Source organism: Dermochelys coriacea, chromosome 15 (genome assembly GCF_009764565.3).
Source record: "Dermochelys coriacea isolate rDerCor1 chromosome 15, rDerCor1.pri.v4, whole genome shotgun sequence".
NCBI classification, from domain to species: domain Eukaryota; kingdom Metazoa; phylum Chordata; order Testudines; family Dermochelyidae; genus Dermochelys; species Dermochelys coriacea.
The window spans coordinates 26,448,125-26,466,552 of NC_050082.1; the positions used below are offsets into that span (position 1 = coordinate 26,448,125).

The 18,428-nt window shown below is 39.7% G+C and overlaps 1 protein-coding gene across 11 annotated transcripts in view; it reads right to left on the reverse strand.

Annotated features, from left to right (window-relative positions):
• Window positions 1-18,428, reverse strand: part of CLIP1 (CAP-Gly domain containing linker protein 1) — a 112,220-nt gene that overhangs the window by 62,207 nt on the left and 31,585 nt on the right. For all 11 annotated transcript variants that reach the window (XM_043498448.1, XM_038372813.2, XM_038372812.2 and 8 more), the window contains 2 exons: window positions 13,502-13,698; window positions 11,222-11,793 (listed from right to left, as the gene is read on the reverse strand). In XM_043498448.1, the coding sequence (XP_043354383.1) occupies window positions 11,222-11,793; window positions 13,502-13,595 (666 nt within the window). In that variant the 5' untranslated portion in view covers window positions 13,596-13,698. Of the gene's footprint in view, window positions 1-11,221; window positions 11,794-13,501; window positions 13,699-18,428 lie in introns of those variants that run through there.

Here is an 18,428-nt window from a genome sequence, read left to right on the forward strand (position 1 = left end):
GGTGGGGGAAAGCAACTCAGAGTTCCAGGAAAGTGGTCTTACGCATGTGAAAGTTTTGCAGCCACTGTGAATCATCCCATACCTGCAACACTATGAGGTCCCACCAGTCTGTGCTTGTTTTCCTGGCCCAGAATTGGTATTCTACTGTATCAACCCCACTGTCGCCATGATGTCCCAATATTCACAGCCCGTGCTTTCAGGAACGTCTGTGTCCATGTCCTCATCAAAATCCTCCTCGTACTGGCGTCTCTTAGCCCAGTTCTGCATATACTCCAGGATAATGTGCGAGGTGTTTACAATACTCACAACAGCAGCGACTGTGAGCTGAGCGGGCTCCATGCTCGCCGTGGTACGGCATCTGCAGGAGAGCAGAGTTGCAGCGGAAGCGGTGGATGATGACGGTTAGCAGACTTACTACAACGTCTGCCGACAGCAGCACCCAGGACATAACAGCCACGGTGACAGTGAGCTGAGCGGGCTTAATGCTTGCTGTGGTAGGGCGTCTGCATGGAAAAAAGGCGCGAAACAATTGTCTGCCGTTGCTTTCACGGAGGGAGGGGCGACTGATGACACGTACCCAAAACCACCCGCAACAATGTTTTTGCCCCATCAGGCATTGGGAGCTTAACCTAGAATTCCAATGGCTGGCGGAGACTGCGTGAACTGCGGGATAGCTACCCACAGTGCACTGCTCCATAAGTTGATGCTAGCCATGGTAGTGAGGAGGCACTCCGCCAACTTAATGCGCTTAGTGTGGACATACGCAATCGATTGTATAAAACTGATTTCTAAAAATTGACTTCTTAGTGGGACAATCCAAGTTGGAACTGTATGATACACAAAACCTAGGGGCTTGTATACCCATAAGTTGTAGCACTTTAACTATACAGATATAGTTAAAGTGCTAGAAACCTCCTACTGTGGATGTAATTATATCAGCATAAGCACTTTTATACCAGTGCAGTTTATACTGGTATAACTGGGTCCACAATGTGGCTTTTACTGGTATAACTATTTCAGTTTAAAAAAAAAAAAAATCACACCCCTAACCAAAATGCCTATACAGGTAAAACTTTTCAAATATAGACCAGGCCTTAGTGTCACATGGCTAAATTGCAAGTCATCCTGCTATTAAAATACTCCTTGCCAATAGTAACATTGAATGCAATTTACTACAGCCATTAAAATATGGGAAAGGAGTTGCTGGAGAAATATGTCAAAAACCCGTGCAACATACATGATTTGCTGTATTTGGAGGCATGCTTATTTCGCAATGGGGCATAAATGACCAAGTAAAAAAATGCCTTGTACAAGAGTTTTAAAAAGTTAAATGAATAATAGGGCAACAATACAATGTGATGAAGACAGCTACTCTGTGACCTTCATTCACACTGAGGCAGGTCACTAAATAATTGAACAGCGAAGAGGAGACCTGCCAAATATTTTTAGCTGATCGTCACACTCAACATATTCAAGATGGATAATATAAAATAGTAATGAACTAATGCGGCTAATATAGACTACTGGCCTTTGTGGGATGGAGAAATTCAGTTTGGCGACCCAGCTGGGGTTTTATTGAAAATGTGGGAAAAAACAGTAATTAAACAGAACCGGTCATAAATTCTAAGACTACATAAATTTACCCCAATGTGATGTTAAGGAAAGAAAGATGTTCGTCTCTAGTTTACAAGCATTCAAAAACTTCCTGAAGAAAGCAGGTGGGTGTGAATGAACCAAACTATGCAAAGAGACATATTTATATAATTCTGAATTGCTAAACAGGGGGAGGAGTGGAGTGCGGTAGTATACTACTGCAGTGGCTTCATTCAACGATCACATTCATCCTTTTTACCACAGCATCATATTGGGAGCTCATGTTCAGTAGCTTGTCCACCATGACTTCAATATCCTGTTCAGGATCACTGCTTTCCAAGATACAGTTTCCCCCATTCTGTAGGTATGGCGAGCAATCCAGATCTCTTTCTGACTGCCTGCCATAATGACTAACCACTCTGTCAATCTTTGTATCATCTGCAAATGTTACCAGCAGTAATTTCGTATTTACTTCCAGATCATTGCTGAAAGTGTTGAACAGAACCGGGCCTAGTACCAACCCTGCAAACCACCATTAGAAACACCCCATTTGATAATTCTCCATTAACAACTATTTTTTGAAAAGTCAGTTAGGCCAGTCTTAATCCATTTAACATGTACTTTATTGATATTGTATAGTGATAATATTTTAATCAGAAGGTTGTACAGTACAAAGTGAAACACCTTATAAAAATCTAAATATATCACATCAATGCCGTTACCTTTATCTACCAAACTTGTAATCTCAGAGAACAAAATCAGATTTGACCAGACCCATCTTCCATAAAATTATGTTGACCACCATTAAAAACATTCCTATCCTTTAAGACTTCAACTGAATTTCATATCAACTGTTCCATTGTTTTGCCCAGACTGATGTCAGGCTAACTGGCCTATAGTTAACCAGGTCATACTGCTTGTCCTTTCTTGAATATTGGCACAACACTAGCACGTTTTGCTTGATTAGTTGCCTGAAGTATCTGCTAAAGAACTTGAGCCCATAGTTTAGCTTGCTTAAAAAACAAAAAACAAAACAAAAACTCCTGATAATGTGGCTTTCATCAACCTGTAAAACTACATGTGAATCCAAATGTCAGTAACTGAAGGCATTCCATAGAATTGCAGAGGAGGAAATTGTTTGGAAAATGCTTGGACTAATTCCATGGTGCAGAAGATTCATACAAATTTACCACTGCAGAAGTATAAAGATCCAATACGAGACAAAGAAGAAGTGCTCTCTGAGCCATCTAATATGTAAACTAGTAAAACTAAGTCCAAGTTGTTCTGACTGTTCCCTGGACATTCTTCCCCTTGGAGAAAAAAAATCCACTTCCCCCGTCCCCACCAAAAAAAAAAAAGTTTAGGGCTCTGTACAGAAACAAATTTAAAGTATCAATAGGTGGATACAAGAGGTTAATTGCTTATATGGCTTAATTGTCATTCCATCTTGGTGTCTCACATTTAATTTAAAATTAACCAAACACCTTGTTGTGACAATAATTAAAAAGGCAAAATAAATGTGTGGGCTTATCTTTAAGCAAATTAGAAGGAAGACATTTGCCCTAATGTGTGTTCAAAGGCAACATTAAAAGTACAATGATATTTTACATAGACAATCACCAGGGTTATGGGCAAAGTCAAGTTTGGTTTTGTTTATTCCCAGTTGAATGTCATCTGACTTGCTGATTGCAATGTTCTCGTGTACTTAAAATCTAGTAAATACATGGGGTATGGTTATAAAATGTAACAATTGCAAAAACCACTGTAATCTCTACAAATTCAGTTCTTGCAATCTGTACGTAAGGCAGTTAACTTTTTTCCATGCCATTATTTCTTCTAGCTAGCCTTTGGTTGTTAACCTAGCATAGAATGCCAAGAAGTAGGAAATATGGATTCATACTGCAGTTAAGCAAGCTACAGCTGAAGGGTGTAAACAGCCAAAGAGAAGAATGTGTGTTAGTAGTGCAATGTGCTAAAAAATATTTTGGGGGGGGAATCAAGCCATCTCTTATATAGGGCACTGTAGTCCAGAGGAACATATTTAGCTGAAAATTAGAAACACATGAATTTAAAGCACAATGCTTATACAGTGATACAAATCTGAGAACTACGTTGTGGATGTCATGGTAGAATTTGGCCCTTGGGTAATAGAGCATATATAGCACAATACCCTTCACCCCAAAACAGTTTCCAAAACATATATTAATTTGGCTTTGAACCTTGCCCACACATCTTTAACAACTGGAAGTCTGCAAGATCCCTGTTTTCATTTAAAATTAATAAATAAATAAAATAAAAATAAATCCTTAACTAGCTCTGAGGAAGCACCAAGTATTCTCTCCCTCTCTCTCAGGTGGTCGGTTGGCTGGATCTTACTCAGGATCTAACTGATCACCATATGTGGGATCGGGATTGGCAGAGACCTCAAGCGGGGGGGAGGGTTGCCCATAGTTCTCCGACAGGTTCACCTGATTTCAAGGGACAAAATTGACAAGCAAGCACGTTCTCTTATTAATTCATGTCCATTATCTCACTGTAAGGAAGTAACCTGCAACAAGCAATTTACAGTGAGCAATGAGATATAATGAGAGATTAGATTAGATTAGATTTCACTGAGTCCACACAAGGCGAACACCCTCTTATAAAAAGGCCACATCGGCATATGCCTGCAAATCTAGATTGTAATGATTTGTGACCACATGGATGCAAGCCCAAGTTGCAGCTTTACCACTCATCTGCAGAAGCATCAGATTTGTTAGACCATGATAAAGCTGTAACTCTGGTTAAATGAATGAAGGAACTTTAATCCCTTGAGAAGGTTAGTTTGATAAGAGATTGTTGAATAGAGCATCTAACCCATCCAGGAATAGGCCAGACTTAGATATTAATTTTTCTCTGAGTTTTGGAAGGGTAAGAAAAAGTGACGTAGATGTATCTGAATTTAGAGGGACCTTTAAACACACCCAGCCTGCTCAAACCATATTGCTAGTTTTGCATTTACCTTTTGGGAAAAGAATGGAGGGATTATTTCCAAAAATTTGATCATATTAATTCAATTTTATTAATTTTATCCACCTGGAAAGAGAGGAATCTCCAAAATTATTTTCTCATTAATACTGTTATTACAATAAGATACTTTCATGGAAAAAATACATAAAATAAGTGATACACTATCTCTTACGGATCAAATAGAAAGTACTTGTGGTACCATTGCAAATAATCTCTCATTTTCAGTTGGTTTCACAGCCTTCCTACTCTTAAAAAAAAAAAAAAAAAAGAGCTACGTTGTACCAACAATACAATTATGATGCTGTAGTTTAATGAAACAGAAGGTGCCACTAATTAGCTTTTCAAAAGGCAAATACTCAGATTTATTTTCTATTTTGCAATAATCCCAAAATATGGACTACCTGTGGTTATTACTTTTTCCTCTTTGAATACCACTGCTAATTTACTTTAGATGTAAAATGTTGTTTTAATTATTATGTTAATTCTCATTCCACCTGAATTAAAGGTTCCATTTGGTTTAACTATTTGTTATCGAGAAGTTAGACACTAGTACAATAAATAAGATCAGAATTAAAAGGAGTCATACCAAAATCATCAACTTTTATAAACATCACTTTAGTTTTCCAGTATTTAACAAATACTCAAAAACTAGTATGTTGCATTTCCTTTGGCTGGCTAGAAATTTGGACGATTATTGCAATTTCCTTAAGACAACCAGGCAACTAAGCACAGACTTGCTGGTCTGGCTCCCTTAGATCCTGGCTTATCAGGACCTCAAAAGGATTTCAAGCACATCTAAAGAAACCACAGACAGCAAGGAGCTGAGAGGATGATATACTATGGGACATCTGTCTCCCTCTTTAATTTCTAAATTACTTTGAACATTAGTGTCAGAAAGGAAAAAATGAATTATAATAGATTATTTTTCCAGTTGTGATGTTTGCTTCTAGTGTTAGTGATCTGGAGTCCACCCCGCTCAAATAAAAAGGGAAAAAATGCTGTTGGCTGCTGAAACAAACAGATTTTCCTACAGCTCTTATTATCCATGAGAACAAACTTGGCTGAGACTCTGCATGCCCTGAAGTACTGGCTGTCTGTTTTGATATTTGAGGAACCTTTTATGATGTTCTCTGCCCACTGAAAAAGCAAGCCTCCAGTCCTTTCCAATTCAGAGTTTTGCTTCTTGTGCTCCTTGTTCATATAGGTAAGCCACAGTTATATTGTTCAACATGAACTTAATGTGAGATCTCTCAGGTGAGCTTGCACTGTCAACATAGCTAGGCCATCTCCTCAAAATTCTACCAAACTGATGCAGTAGCATTTCTCTTCCTTTGACAAGCACCGTCTCTGAGTGCATGCCCCAAACACTTACATTCCCATCATCACTATCCTTCTTAATAGGCACTGAGATAAGATAAGATAAGATCCTTCAGGGCTCCCTTCTCTGTGTGACTGATGTATGATGGAAGCTACTTCTATGACTAGATCTATATTTGTTTTGGACAGAGATTAGTATCCTAATAGGAGTATTTGGGAGAGCTGAATATGGCAACATGCAGTGTTATGAAGTTCTACCTCAAAGTTAATACACAAAAAACTGTTGTGAAACAATTAAGTACTTGAAACTTGAAACAGAAGAAAGGAAACTAACTTATAAAACAGTCTTTCACCCACAGGCACATATTTTACCAGTGCATACATCACAGACCATGGACCACAACCTTAACTCTGTCTCCTCAAATGCTCCTTATGCCTAACTGCTTTTACTAAACTTCCCCTCCGAACATTGTTGGTTGTAATGTTAGGATGGGGTAATTTGGTAATGCTGGTGTTGAAAGGCTAGTAATGCTAGAAGGCAGAATTAAGGTTGTGATGTGAGTCAGTGGTATGTAAATCTCTCTGTTTTTTCCACCAAATGCATCCGATGAAGTGAGCTGTAGCTCACGAAAGCTTACGCTCAAATAAATTTGTTAGTCTCTAAGGTGCCACAAGTACTCCTTTTCTTTTAGTGGTATGTAGTAGTGGCAATGAAGGAACAGACAGTAGGTATCAGAAAATGGGTTAAACTTTTCATTTTCTTGCTTTCGTGTTAAGTATGTTGTAGGGGAAAGAGCTCTTAACTGTGTCACAACAAAAAGTAAACAAGTACTTGTGGCACCTTAGAGACTAATAAATTTACTTGAGCATAAGCTTTCGTGAGCTACCGCTCACTTCATCGGATGCATCCGGTGAAGTGAGCTGTAGCTCACGAAAGCTTATGCTCAAATAAATTCGTTAGTCTCTAAGGTGCCACAAGTACTCCTTTTCTTTTTGCAAATACAGACTAACGGCTGCTACTCTGAAACCTGTCATTTTTGTTCTGTAATTCTGAATGTGTGCCCATTCAGGAACAGGCACAGGATATATTCCTAATAATTTTCAGGAGGTCATGACTATTCCTACCACATTTACAAAAGTTTCCAAACAGCTATCAGGCCAAGAACTGAGAAGAATGCAGCTGGAATTTCAGTTTTAGATGCGACAGCATAGTCGAACTGGAGTGTCAGTATGTGGTCAATAGGTCTGGGAGGTTAAGTTGTCCCCTGGAGGAAGAACCACTATTGCTGTAGTGAGGTGACAAGAGACCAAACTGTATATGCCACAACTTGTCTTACTGTGAAATAATAAATATTCCAAAGAAGTCAGTGTAGCCTCCCTGCTATAGGTAAGACAACAATGCTCTATCGTCAAATTGAAGTGGTCTGACTGCATTTATACCACCCAATTCAGACATACAGGCATGTTATAGTAGGTGAGAGCAGGTCTTTCCTACTGATGCCGACCAACAGTTCTACAAGTCTGCCGCCAGCACTCAGTCAGTGACCATCAACTCTAAAGTTATGGACTGGCTGGGTATAGATTGGGCGAGGTGGGGAAGAGCGCCTTTAAAACCAAATAGGCTTATGCCGCTGCAATGTTCATCTGAGTTTACTTATTTTTGTACTATAGAAATCAAATCTGGAGATTTAAATATTTAAATGTATTGTTTGGGATGACATCAGCAGAGCAGAGTCTAGCATCTAGAACACAGATTAGTCCAAGAAGTTAGATTTAAAAACACACACACCACTGATGCAAATGTTGAAGCTCAGCTACAAAAGACCCACACACACAAAAAAAAAAAACAAAAACCAAAAAAAACCAGAAAAATGTATTGATTTTTTAACTTCTATATTTTACCCTAGCACGATGTACTTAGTTGTAATTTATTTATTATTTGCATTACAGTACTCTGTAGGGCCCAATCAAAGATCACGGTCCCACCATGCTTGGCACTGTACAAAAGAAAGTCACTGCCACAGAGAACTCACAATCTAGAAGTCTGACAAGACAAGAGGAAGATGAAAGGCAAACCAAGGATCAGGAAAGATGAGGTAGTGGTAAAATGAGCATAAGAAGCAGTCTCAAGGTTGCCACCTGACTACTCATTGTCAGACTGCAGTGTTCAGTATATATAATGGCAGAGAAGAGTCTTGAGGAGGAGAAGTGGTGGCTATGCACATTTTGATAAGAAGCTTTTCTCCCTTGCATTGGGGCAGCATGGGGGAGGTCAGAAAGGTCCTTGAGAGAGAAGCGGACTAAGTCAGTGGCTCTCAACCTTTCCAAATTACTGTACCCCTTTTCAGGAGTCTGATTTGTCTTGTGTACCTCCAAGTTTCACCTCACTTTAAAAATTACTTGCCGACAAAATGACACAAAAATACAAAAAAGTGTCACAGCATGCTGTTACTGAAAAATTGCTTACTTTCTCATTTTTACCAATTAAATACATCAATTGGAATATAAATATTGTATTTACATTTCAGTGCATAGTATATAGAACAGTATACACTAGTCACTGTCTGTATGAAATTTTAGTTTGTACTGACTTAACTAATGCTTTTTACATAGCCTGTTGTAAAACTAGGCATATATCTAGATGAGTTGATGTACCTCCTGGAAGACCTCTGTGTACCCACAGCGGTAAGCATACCCCTGGTTGAGAACCACTGGACTAATGAATGGGCAATGAAGGCTGGCAGTGTTGGAGAAGCGAAGGCAGGAGTCAACTTCCTGATAAAGTCAGAGCCGATAAATGGGGAAGGAGGGTTAAATGGTGGATCTTTAATTTTTATTGACACAACAAAAACAAAAGCTCCTCAGCTTCACTCTGCCAGTGAGCCAAGCCCCACCTTTCACTTCATATTACTCTTCTGCACCTTCTTCCATACTGCCCATATGCTTAGAGCTCCCTCTCTATTCTGGGATGCCTAGCAACCACCCCCTCCTGTCAAATTCCCCCTGAAAATTCCCTCCCTCCCCCCTCCATGAAGTGCAAACATGTTCATCCATGTCTGCAAAATGCTATCACCATCCCATCATATATTTCAAGATGAAACACATAGGAATACAGAGGAAGATTCTGTGTGATTGGTCTAATTAGACTGCAAGCTACTCAGGCAATGACTTAGAGCACCAACTAACTAGATTGTCAGTGTTTAAGTAGCTAAGACTAGCAGAGAGAGATTCTTTATGAAGATCGCTCTCTCTCTCTGTCTCTCTCTCACACTCACACACACACACACACACACACACACACACACACACACTTAAAAAAAATCCATGAGACAATAAAGATACCCCTAATTCCTTTTTAGTCACTAGTAAACTTTGGGGGAATTGGACCAGTAGCTCACCATTCACTTGGTACATTGAATAATCTCCTAGAAATTGTATCCTTGTTTGTCAATCCACCTTTTCATTACAGAATCATTACTTTTATGGTATCACCACAAACAAAACAACAACAACATCCATGCAATTTTCTTGACAAGATTTTCACAGCATGTTCAGACATGCTGATTGTGCCAGTAATACAAATTCCTGTCCTGTCTTAGCTAATGGAAATTTAAACACAAGATGCCTCTTCATTTGCTATACTTTAAATACTAAAAGTTACAGCAAGCTATACGTCCTGCTCCAACAGTGATTAATACAAGGGACACACTCAATAGTTCAGACCCAAATGGTTGTAAGTCTGGTGGGGTTTACCCTTCAAATATTAATTCAATTTTATTTTAAATCCACCACTTTGGTGCTTAGAAGCCTTTTAAAATGTCCTGTAAGAACATAATTCCAGTTCTGTGGGGCCTTCCCACAACCAAAGTTTGGTGCTCACTTCGAGCAGCTGAACCCCACTTCCACAACTCTGAACATCTTTCTCCAGGAGTCTTCTATGATGCAGACGCACATCAAAGAGGTTATCAAAAAAGGTACCACGTTCTATTGCACTGGACTAAGCTAAGGCCAAAAATCAATACACAGCATTTTAAAGCTTTTAAATGGTCATTTCAAATAAGAGAACTTGAAGCTATTTTAAAAAATAAAAATCACAACTGTGATACAAAAGTTTTCTGTTCTGAAGCTTAATGAAAGGCATCCAACTAAACTCGCATATCAGTAGCGGAACAGCTAATCCTCAGGTGATCATTGGTCTTAAAAGACTGCTTCTGTTGCTACCTGTCATAACTAATGGGAGCCATTAAGCATTCTACTGTTGAGAAGCTTGCTGGAAACATTGGGCCCTGAATGACTAAAAAGAAAGATTGGACGGAAATCTCTGACAAGTCTGCAGTTTATAGTTAGCACTATTGTACTGCTTAAAATTAAAGCAAGATGATGAAAATATAAATAGCTTGTTAAAGCACGATTAAGGGTTTTAATGACCGCTGGCAAAGCACAATAGAATGAAAACTGCAAAACCAGCCTCTGTTCTGCATTAGTATTTCGGAGATCTCCACACAGGGTGCAGAAATTCTACACCGTATGTTCTGTGATACTCTGGCATAATGGGATGAGGTAAAGTAGAGAGCTGTAGCAGCTTTACTTAGCCCAGTAGTCAACACACAAAAAACAACATGGAAATTCATGTTAATTCTGAAGATTTCAGTTAAAAATCAGTATTTCTGAAATTCCAGATGGATGTTGATAAGTGGCATCATTATGTAACAGCAGCAGTATAGGACTCTAATGTACGATTATAAATCAATATGAAAGTGAGATGGAAATTGATTTAGTAGGCCATAAAAAGACAAACAGTAGCAAATTATATATATTAATCTGATTATTAAACAAAAATGGAAACTGAAGACTAGTATCTGTATTACCCAAGCCATGGCATAGAACAAATCTGCAGCCACTAGGGCTTTACAGCTGACATTGTGCTATACTGCACAGCCATCTGAATCATACATCCCTGGCATGGTGGAATTGTGGTCCTCCTGCTCCAATAGCACAGTCCCGCACCGTACAAGCTAAGGAGAATATTCAATACCTGTTAGTAGTGTAGGGCCCATATGATACACAGGTTCTGATTCCTTGCAGTAGTGGGCAGTGATCATCCCCACCCCACCAGCATGGACCACCTCATTATAATTTTCTTACTTTCCAGCCTGTATAACTCAACAGAGCAGAAAGCCTGTATTTGAATCTGGGTTATAGTTTAACACTAATTAACAAAAAATAGATTTAAACAATATCAAAAGTTATAGGTTGTTAGATTGAAATGAGATATGGGGATGAACTCATACCAAAAACTTACCAAAACTCGATCTCCAATTTTGAGTTCTCTTTCTCCTTTCTTTACAGACCCAGCTTCAGAGAGGTTTGATATAGATTCACTTGCAGTTTTTGAAAGATTGCTAATTTGAGTAGGAGTAGAGTGTTCCTTGCCTGCTGGTGGAGAAGTCTTTTGAGGAATTCCTGTAGGGGGAGCTGCTGCAGGGGGAGAAGACACCATACTAACAGCTGATGTGGAGGTTGGTGAAGTAGCTCTAGAAGCATTAGCTGTCTGTGTACCATTGGCTTCATCTTCTGCCAGCACTTTTCTCATCAGCTTTGATGGCCTTGTAAATATTCCCCGTGAAGGTTCACACTGGAAATACCGAACTCCAGCTACAGAGCCATCATTCTTGCCAATGGGTTCATCTAGGACAATCCCTGCCCACTGTCCTGGAGCAAACTGTGTTTCTCCAAGAAACTGAATAAAGCCAGGTTTGTTTCCATTGACCCAAACACGCTCCCCAACTCTGAAGTCATCCACAAAGTCATCATGTGCCTCCGAGGTGGGTGTGCTTGATGGCTTTTCACTGGACACTGCTTTTTCTGCTGGAGCTGGAGCCAAAACACAATAAGGAAGCAATATCAGTTAAAACATTTATATTCCAGTATGCATCATGAGCTTGTTTCCATTTAGAAATATCCAGTATGTAACTCTGAAGGAAGAAAGTAAACATGTATTTTCTTACTGCTATATTGAGATTGCAGTATTCTCACATTTCCTTAACCAGTTTAAGGAATTAACAACTAAACAACCTTTGATCCAGTCTTGCAATGTTTTAATGAAAATTTACCAGCCCTGCACAAAATCCACTTGCCCACCTTTATCATAAAACAAAATGTTTTACTTACTCTTCAAGAAAAATTGCTTGCCCCAGAACTCTGAATTGGGCTTAAGCATATTCTGAATATGTACCATATTGTTCCATTATAAACGTATCAGAATTGGATAACTGAGAATTGCATTTTGGTGCTGGGATTGTCCAAGGTATCTAAGATCTGACTTCCAGCAGAAATTGGATGCCTGACCTCCTTAGGTGCCTTTGAACACTGCAGTCTGTATTTCTATTGTGAATTTAATTTGAACATCTCAAGATGCTTTACACTCTTTAGCAAGTTTCAGGGTAGCAGCCGTGTTAGTCTGTATCCGCAAAAAGAAAAAGGAGGACTTGTGGCATTTTAGAGACTAACAAATTTATTTGATCTGATGAAGTGAGCTGTAGCTCACAAAAGCTTATGCTCAAATAAATTTGTTAGTCTCTAAGATGCCTCAAGTCCTCCTACTCTTTAGCAAGTTAAGTCTAACCCTCCACTGAGGTAGTATTAGCCGCAGTTGATAGGTGAGGAAACAGAGGTACAAAAAAGCTTGATCCTACAGGAAGTCCATAGAGTCAGGCCTAGAATCCATGGAGTCTGACTCCCAGGCCTATGCTTTAACCATAAGCTCATTACTCTCCTTTGGACCATTTAAAAATGGGATACATTTAATAATCATCAGCTTCAATTTTTGAGCTGCCTGAATCGATGGTCAATTTGGCAAAAATTGCTGCTTTGAGAAGATGAGAGCTTTGGGCCTCAAGCCTTTTCAATATTTGTATGTATACAGAAATTAATGTTTGTTTCTAAGACTCTAAAGTACCAGCATATTTTACTCAATAGCCGGAACATTCTAAAAGATCAAAAATAAAAATACACAATACTATGGCACTAAATTAAAATTTACGAGCTAGAATGTAAAATTGTATATTACTGTCAAAAAGGCTTGAAGCCTTGTATTATGGCATGATCACTTTAAGAGATTACTGTACTGAGAGGCAAACAAACAGCAGTTGGCTATACTGGCGAACACATACCTCAGACCTCACATAACCAATAATGTGCCACAAAATGACATGTCAGCTGCATTCCAGGTATCCCTAATTTGTTATGAGTGATATGCTCACAATTCACAAGTCTGGAAGCGTGGCACACTCCGAAATAGAATGCTCTTCCTTAGAGCGATCAATTCTTTGAACATTATATCACTAGGTAAATGGAGTAATATTCAAGGAAATAAACTAATCCTTTAAGTTTTTTAAAATGCATTTTTCTTATGAACTCAGAATTATGCCCAGCTTGTAAATTCAGATTTTACTGTGTACTGAACACATCAGTTCAGTTAGACCAGATATACAAGAATTCAACCGCAACCTTCAGATTAGTTTTTGTTAGAAGAAAGGATACTTAAGAAAAAAAAGTGTTAAGATGTTAAAATCTTCATTACCAGCAGCAACAGATGCAGATGTTTTCAATGCTGTACTTCCAGGCTTGCTGATCTTGGTAGGAGCCTTAAGCCCACTTGGTTTTAACATACTCATCTTTCTTGTATTGTCGATGTTTATCCCCTTTGTCCGTAGTAACTATCTTTTCCCAAACATGGATGCAGTATGTGCTTCTGTGTTTTCTGCCTTTGGATTAAGCCTGTATATAAAACCATTAGACAACAAAAAATACACATTTTAAATCCCACAGAATAAAGAATTTGTAAAGAAACTGCTGTACAGAAAATACAGTACAATAAAAGTCCCATACAACTACAACACGAATATTCTCAGAGGGAGTCAGGCACTTCCCACGTTTTAGAAGACTATTTCCTACTGAAAGAAATCTCGAGTCTGAAGCTAAAGCATTGAGACAATTCACGATGACATTAAACACTACTGTGTTCAGCTTGAGCTTTAAACTAAAGAGCTATTTTAAGAATGAAAAACAAAGCCCTTAACAGCATTACTAACACCACCAAGCACAGATGTAATCATTCTATGCCTTGTACAGTTTTAAGTCAAGTATTTTTAAAGTGTTGCAACAGCCCAGTGAAAACAAATTTAGACTAGCAAGAGAGCTAACTGCAAGTCAGTAAGGGACTTCGGACTTAGAAAGCTTTTTAAAATGATTTGAACTGAAAAGCTAAGATAGATCAGCAGAGTTTGTTAGACTCAGAGAGCTAACAAGTAAACACCCACCTCAGTTCTCTTGGAATCCAGCATTTAGAATCATGAGACCCATTAGCTCATCATAAAAGTCCCCAATACAGTGCCCCAGCTCCAATCCTTTGGAACCAGAGTCAGGAGGAAGAGGAATTAGGTTGCTGGGATAAAGAGCAGCTCTGACTCAGAGACCAGCTATAGGTTTCCCAAGGAGACATGTCATGAGATTTTTGCTCTAAGAGAAGGCATCTTTTCTCCTGACTACAAAAGCTTTAGAATTTGCTTCCTTCAAATATAATTTGAATTTAAAGCCTGTGTTTTTTTTTCTTTAAAACTACACACTGTTCTACAGTCAACATACCTTGGATATATACTAAATTTTACAAAGGCAGCATTTAAGTTAATAGCATTTTTGTTAAAGAAACACTGACAGAGCAGTGATGACAAATGACTATTAAAATTGCACTAGGGAGCTGAACAAAAGCTTGGGGGAAAAGGTTAGAAGAAATTTAGATATGTAGAAATCACACTCTACTTGCTCAACTATTTTCTCAGAGCATGACAAGCAGAACTGAAAGGTGGGTCCTGACCCTACTATTTACTTGGCTATGTACACACTACAGCTTATGTCTGTATAAGGTATGTCACTCAGGGGTGTGAGTAAGCTGTTCCCCCCCCCCCCCCCCCGCCCCAAGTGATGCAAGTTACACTGACCTAAGCACCAACGTGGACAGCACAATGTTGGCGGGAGAGCTTCTGCCATCAGCTTAGAACATCTGCACTAGCAGCATGAGAGCAGCACAGCTGTGCCAGCAGCTGTGCCATTGTAAGCTCTGTAGTGTAGCCATAGCCTTAGTGTCTTGGCACCAATCTGGGAACACAGAGGCTTGCGGCTTTTAGTTCTCCCAGTTCAAGTACTACCAACACCCGGGCCTGCAATTTTGGCACACGATAAATCCTAAAGCAGGAGAAGCAGTAATGAAGGAGAAAAGGAGTACTAGTGGCACCTTAGAGACTAACAAATTTATTTGAGCATAAGCTTTCGTGAGCTACACGAAATTCATTTACAGCACTGAAGATTAAGGAGGGACAATATCAATGTATTTTACCTACCAAAGTAAATTTTACTCTTCATGTATTATTAATGGACAGCATGCTAGAGCTGCTGAAAATCAATTCACTGTGAAACAAAAAAGTATCAGTCATGCTGCCTCACAGACTTAGTGACTAAGTGAAGCATTCTTGTACTATTTCGAGGTCAGCCATGCCAAATTCAAACCATGTTCTTATAGCTAAGCTAAAAATTTACACTTTACTAACAAGCTGTAATTACCACCTCTGATGTTTGGTGCTTAAGTTATGCACATAAATAAGAAAATTCTGAGGTTGCTCAAAGTAACATTCCTCATCAAGTGATCCTAGGAACATGTCTCCAACCCCTTTGTTAGAGTTATAACTAAATGAAGAGAAAGTCTCTGGGGCTATTCTTTTAGTGAGGCATGCATAAATCACCCATGAATCTTAAACTTGAGCTTTCACATGCATAATCAACAGAAAAGAGCCCTCTGAAATCAAAGCAGACAGACAGTCATGACAAATACAGACTAAGCTGTGAAAGAACAGGAAGGCATACATTTTATAAACAAGAATAACTAGAGCAGGAGTGGCCAACCTGAGCCGAAGAAGGAGCCAAAATTTACCAATGTACATTGCCAAAGAGCCACAGTACTACATCAGCCGCCCCCCATCATCTCCCACCGCCCCGTTCCCAGTGGCTCCCACCCACCTGCAGCCCCGCCAATCAGCGTCTCTCCCTCCCTCCCCGCACCTTTTGATCAGCTGTTTCGTGGCATGCGGGAGGCGCGGGAGGGGAGAGAAGCAAGGGCATGGCAGGCTCAGGGGCAGGAAGGAGTGTACTGGGGGCAGGGTCTGTGGCAGAGCCAGGGGTTGAGCAGTGAGCAACCCCCCAGCACGTTGGAAAGTTGGCACCTGTAGCTCCAGCCTCCGGAGTCGGTGCCTATACAAGGAGCCGCATATTAACTTCTGAAGAGCCGCATGTGGCTCTGGAGCCACAGGTTGGCCACCCCTGAACTAGAGGGTCGCACGCTTTGTTGCTTCTGAAGGCCAAATACACTGCATCCATCAGTGTCCTTTCAGAGTAGCAGCCGTGTTAGTCTGTATTCGCAAGAAGAAAAGGAGTACTTGTGGCACCTTAGAGACTAACAAATTTATTAGAGCATAAGCTTTCGTGAGCTACAGCTTACTTCATCGGATGCAACAGTGAAGTTGTACAGTGTCCTTGTATCCCTACATTCCCCCCGGCCAAGCTCTCTCTCTCTCTTTCTGCCATCTTCCCATCCCCCTCTATTTCAAGGGCTCCCTGCAGCCCCACTTCCAACCCACCCTCATCCCAGGGTTCTGTATATCCCCCCATTACCCCATCTGTCTCCTTCCCCCCCATGGCAGGGTCTGTGTGCAGCCCCATTCTGCACTTCCTCTGACACAAGGGGCTAATCAGATAGTTCTCAACTTTCAATTCCATTGACGTTAAAGTTTCAAGAAAGATTTAGAAATAATTTCAACATAATTTAGCACTTTTCGCATACTGAATCAAGATGGATGCTAAATCTAGTTTTTATTATCCATTGGTACATCCTCTTAGGTCCATTTTGAACAACTAGAATACCTGCTCATTTAAATTTTTCAAAGATATAAGTTAAAGTTAAGTAAAGGCTGGTAATTTAATCAATCAGTGATTAGGTTTGTAGCCAACTTCAGCAATTCAGGAATTGTGAACACCACCGTTGCAATGCTTGGTCTCAAAAGTTTCAGGTTACAACTGCAAGAATCTTCATTGATCTCAGCTGTATAAGTAAAATCATAGCCCATTTCAGTATTCTCAGAGACGACACTGTCCTAACAACACTGAATAAGACAGCTTACTGTTGAGCCCAAAGTGAAGGAAACTGACTTCACTAAAAACAAAAACATTTTAAAATCAAGATTCATGACACTAGTTCGTTCCAAGGCTAGCTGTAATAAGCCAGCTCATATGCTTTTCTGCCTCCATTTTCTTCTCCCTAAAGAATTTGTGATTTAAAAAGGTATTTTTGGGAAAAGCTACAAATTGCTACCTGGATTCTGTCACATGATCTTGCCCAAACCTAAACTCAAAGCCAAAACCCATGGGGAGAGGTGAAGGAGAGGAAAAGGACCAGGCAGCACTAAACTGAGCAATTCAACTTAAAAAGCAATTTGTACCCATCTTTCTGACCAAGTACCAGCAACTAGCTTGAAAGAGAATCTTACACAGTCCTCAGACAAGGTAATCATCACATTTTGGGTAAGGAAGTCTTGAGACCAAGGGAGGGATACAAAAGGAGAAAGAGGAAATACCATACTATCTGACAAAGGCACAGAGTTGTGAGATACTGTATCTTGAAATTGAAATACTAGATCAGTGGTTCTCAAACTGTGGGTCAGGACTCCACCCTGGGCAGTGAGCTCGGGTGGGCTCAGGCTTCAGTCCCCACTCCTGTGGTCGTGTAGTAATTTTTGTAGTCAGAAGGGGGTCACGGTGCAATGAAATTTGAGAACCCTTGTACTAGATTTAACTCCACAATGATTCTCATTACTAAAACCTCATGGAGTTAACAAGAAATTCTACAGCTCTTCTTCTTGCAATAACCTGCATATTTTCAGGGCATGCAATAACCCTACAAATTAACCTAGAAGGAAAATAAGCAGGGCAAAAAGGCAGCAATAAGGAGTGCAGAGGACTAACAGAGCTGTTGTAATCCGGAATTCCACTCTCTCACTCTACCCAATTGCATAATCATGGCCAGTTTGATTCTGCTGGTTTCAAGTCCAAGTTTGCAATAAATGAGGATTCAGTATGAAGTCAGGAACACAGAACTTGCTGTACCAGTTCAGATCAGTCATCCATTTAGTTCTGTGTCCTCTCAGGCACTGGCAGTAAAAAAGTTTTTAAGAGGAAAGTGCAGAACCCCAGAGTGGACAATTATGGAATAACCTGGCCATAAAAAGAGTTGCTTCCTAAATTCTGACCATTAAAAGTTGACTTATGACCTCAAGCATGTGAGTTTTATACATCTTCTACTCTTTCCTGCCAAATCCAAATGGATATTCTTATTATCTATATAATAGTTTCCTAGAATCCCCCTAAACATTTTGACTCAATCTTGTGGCAGCGAGTTCCACAGG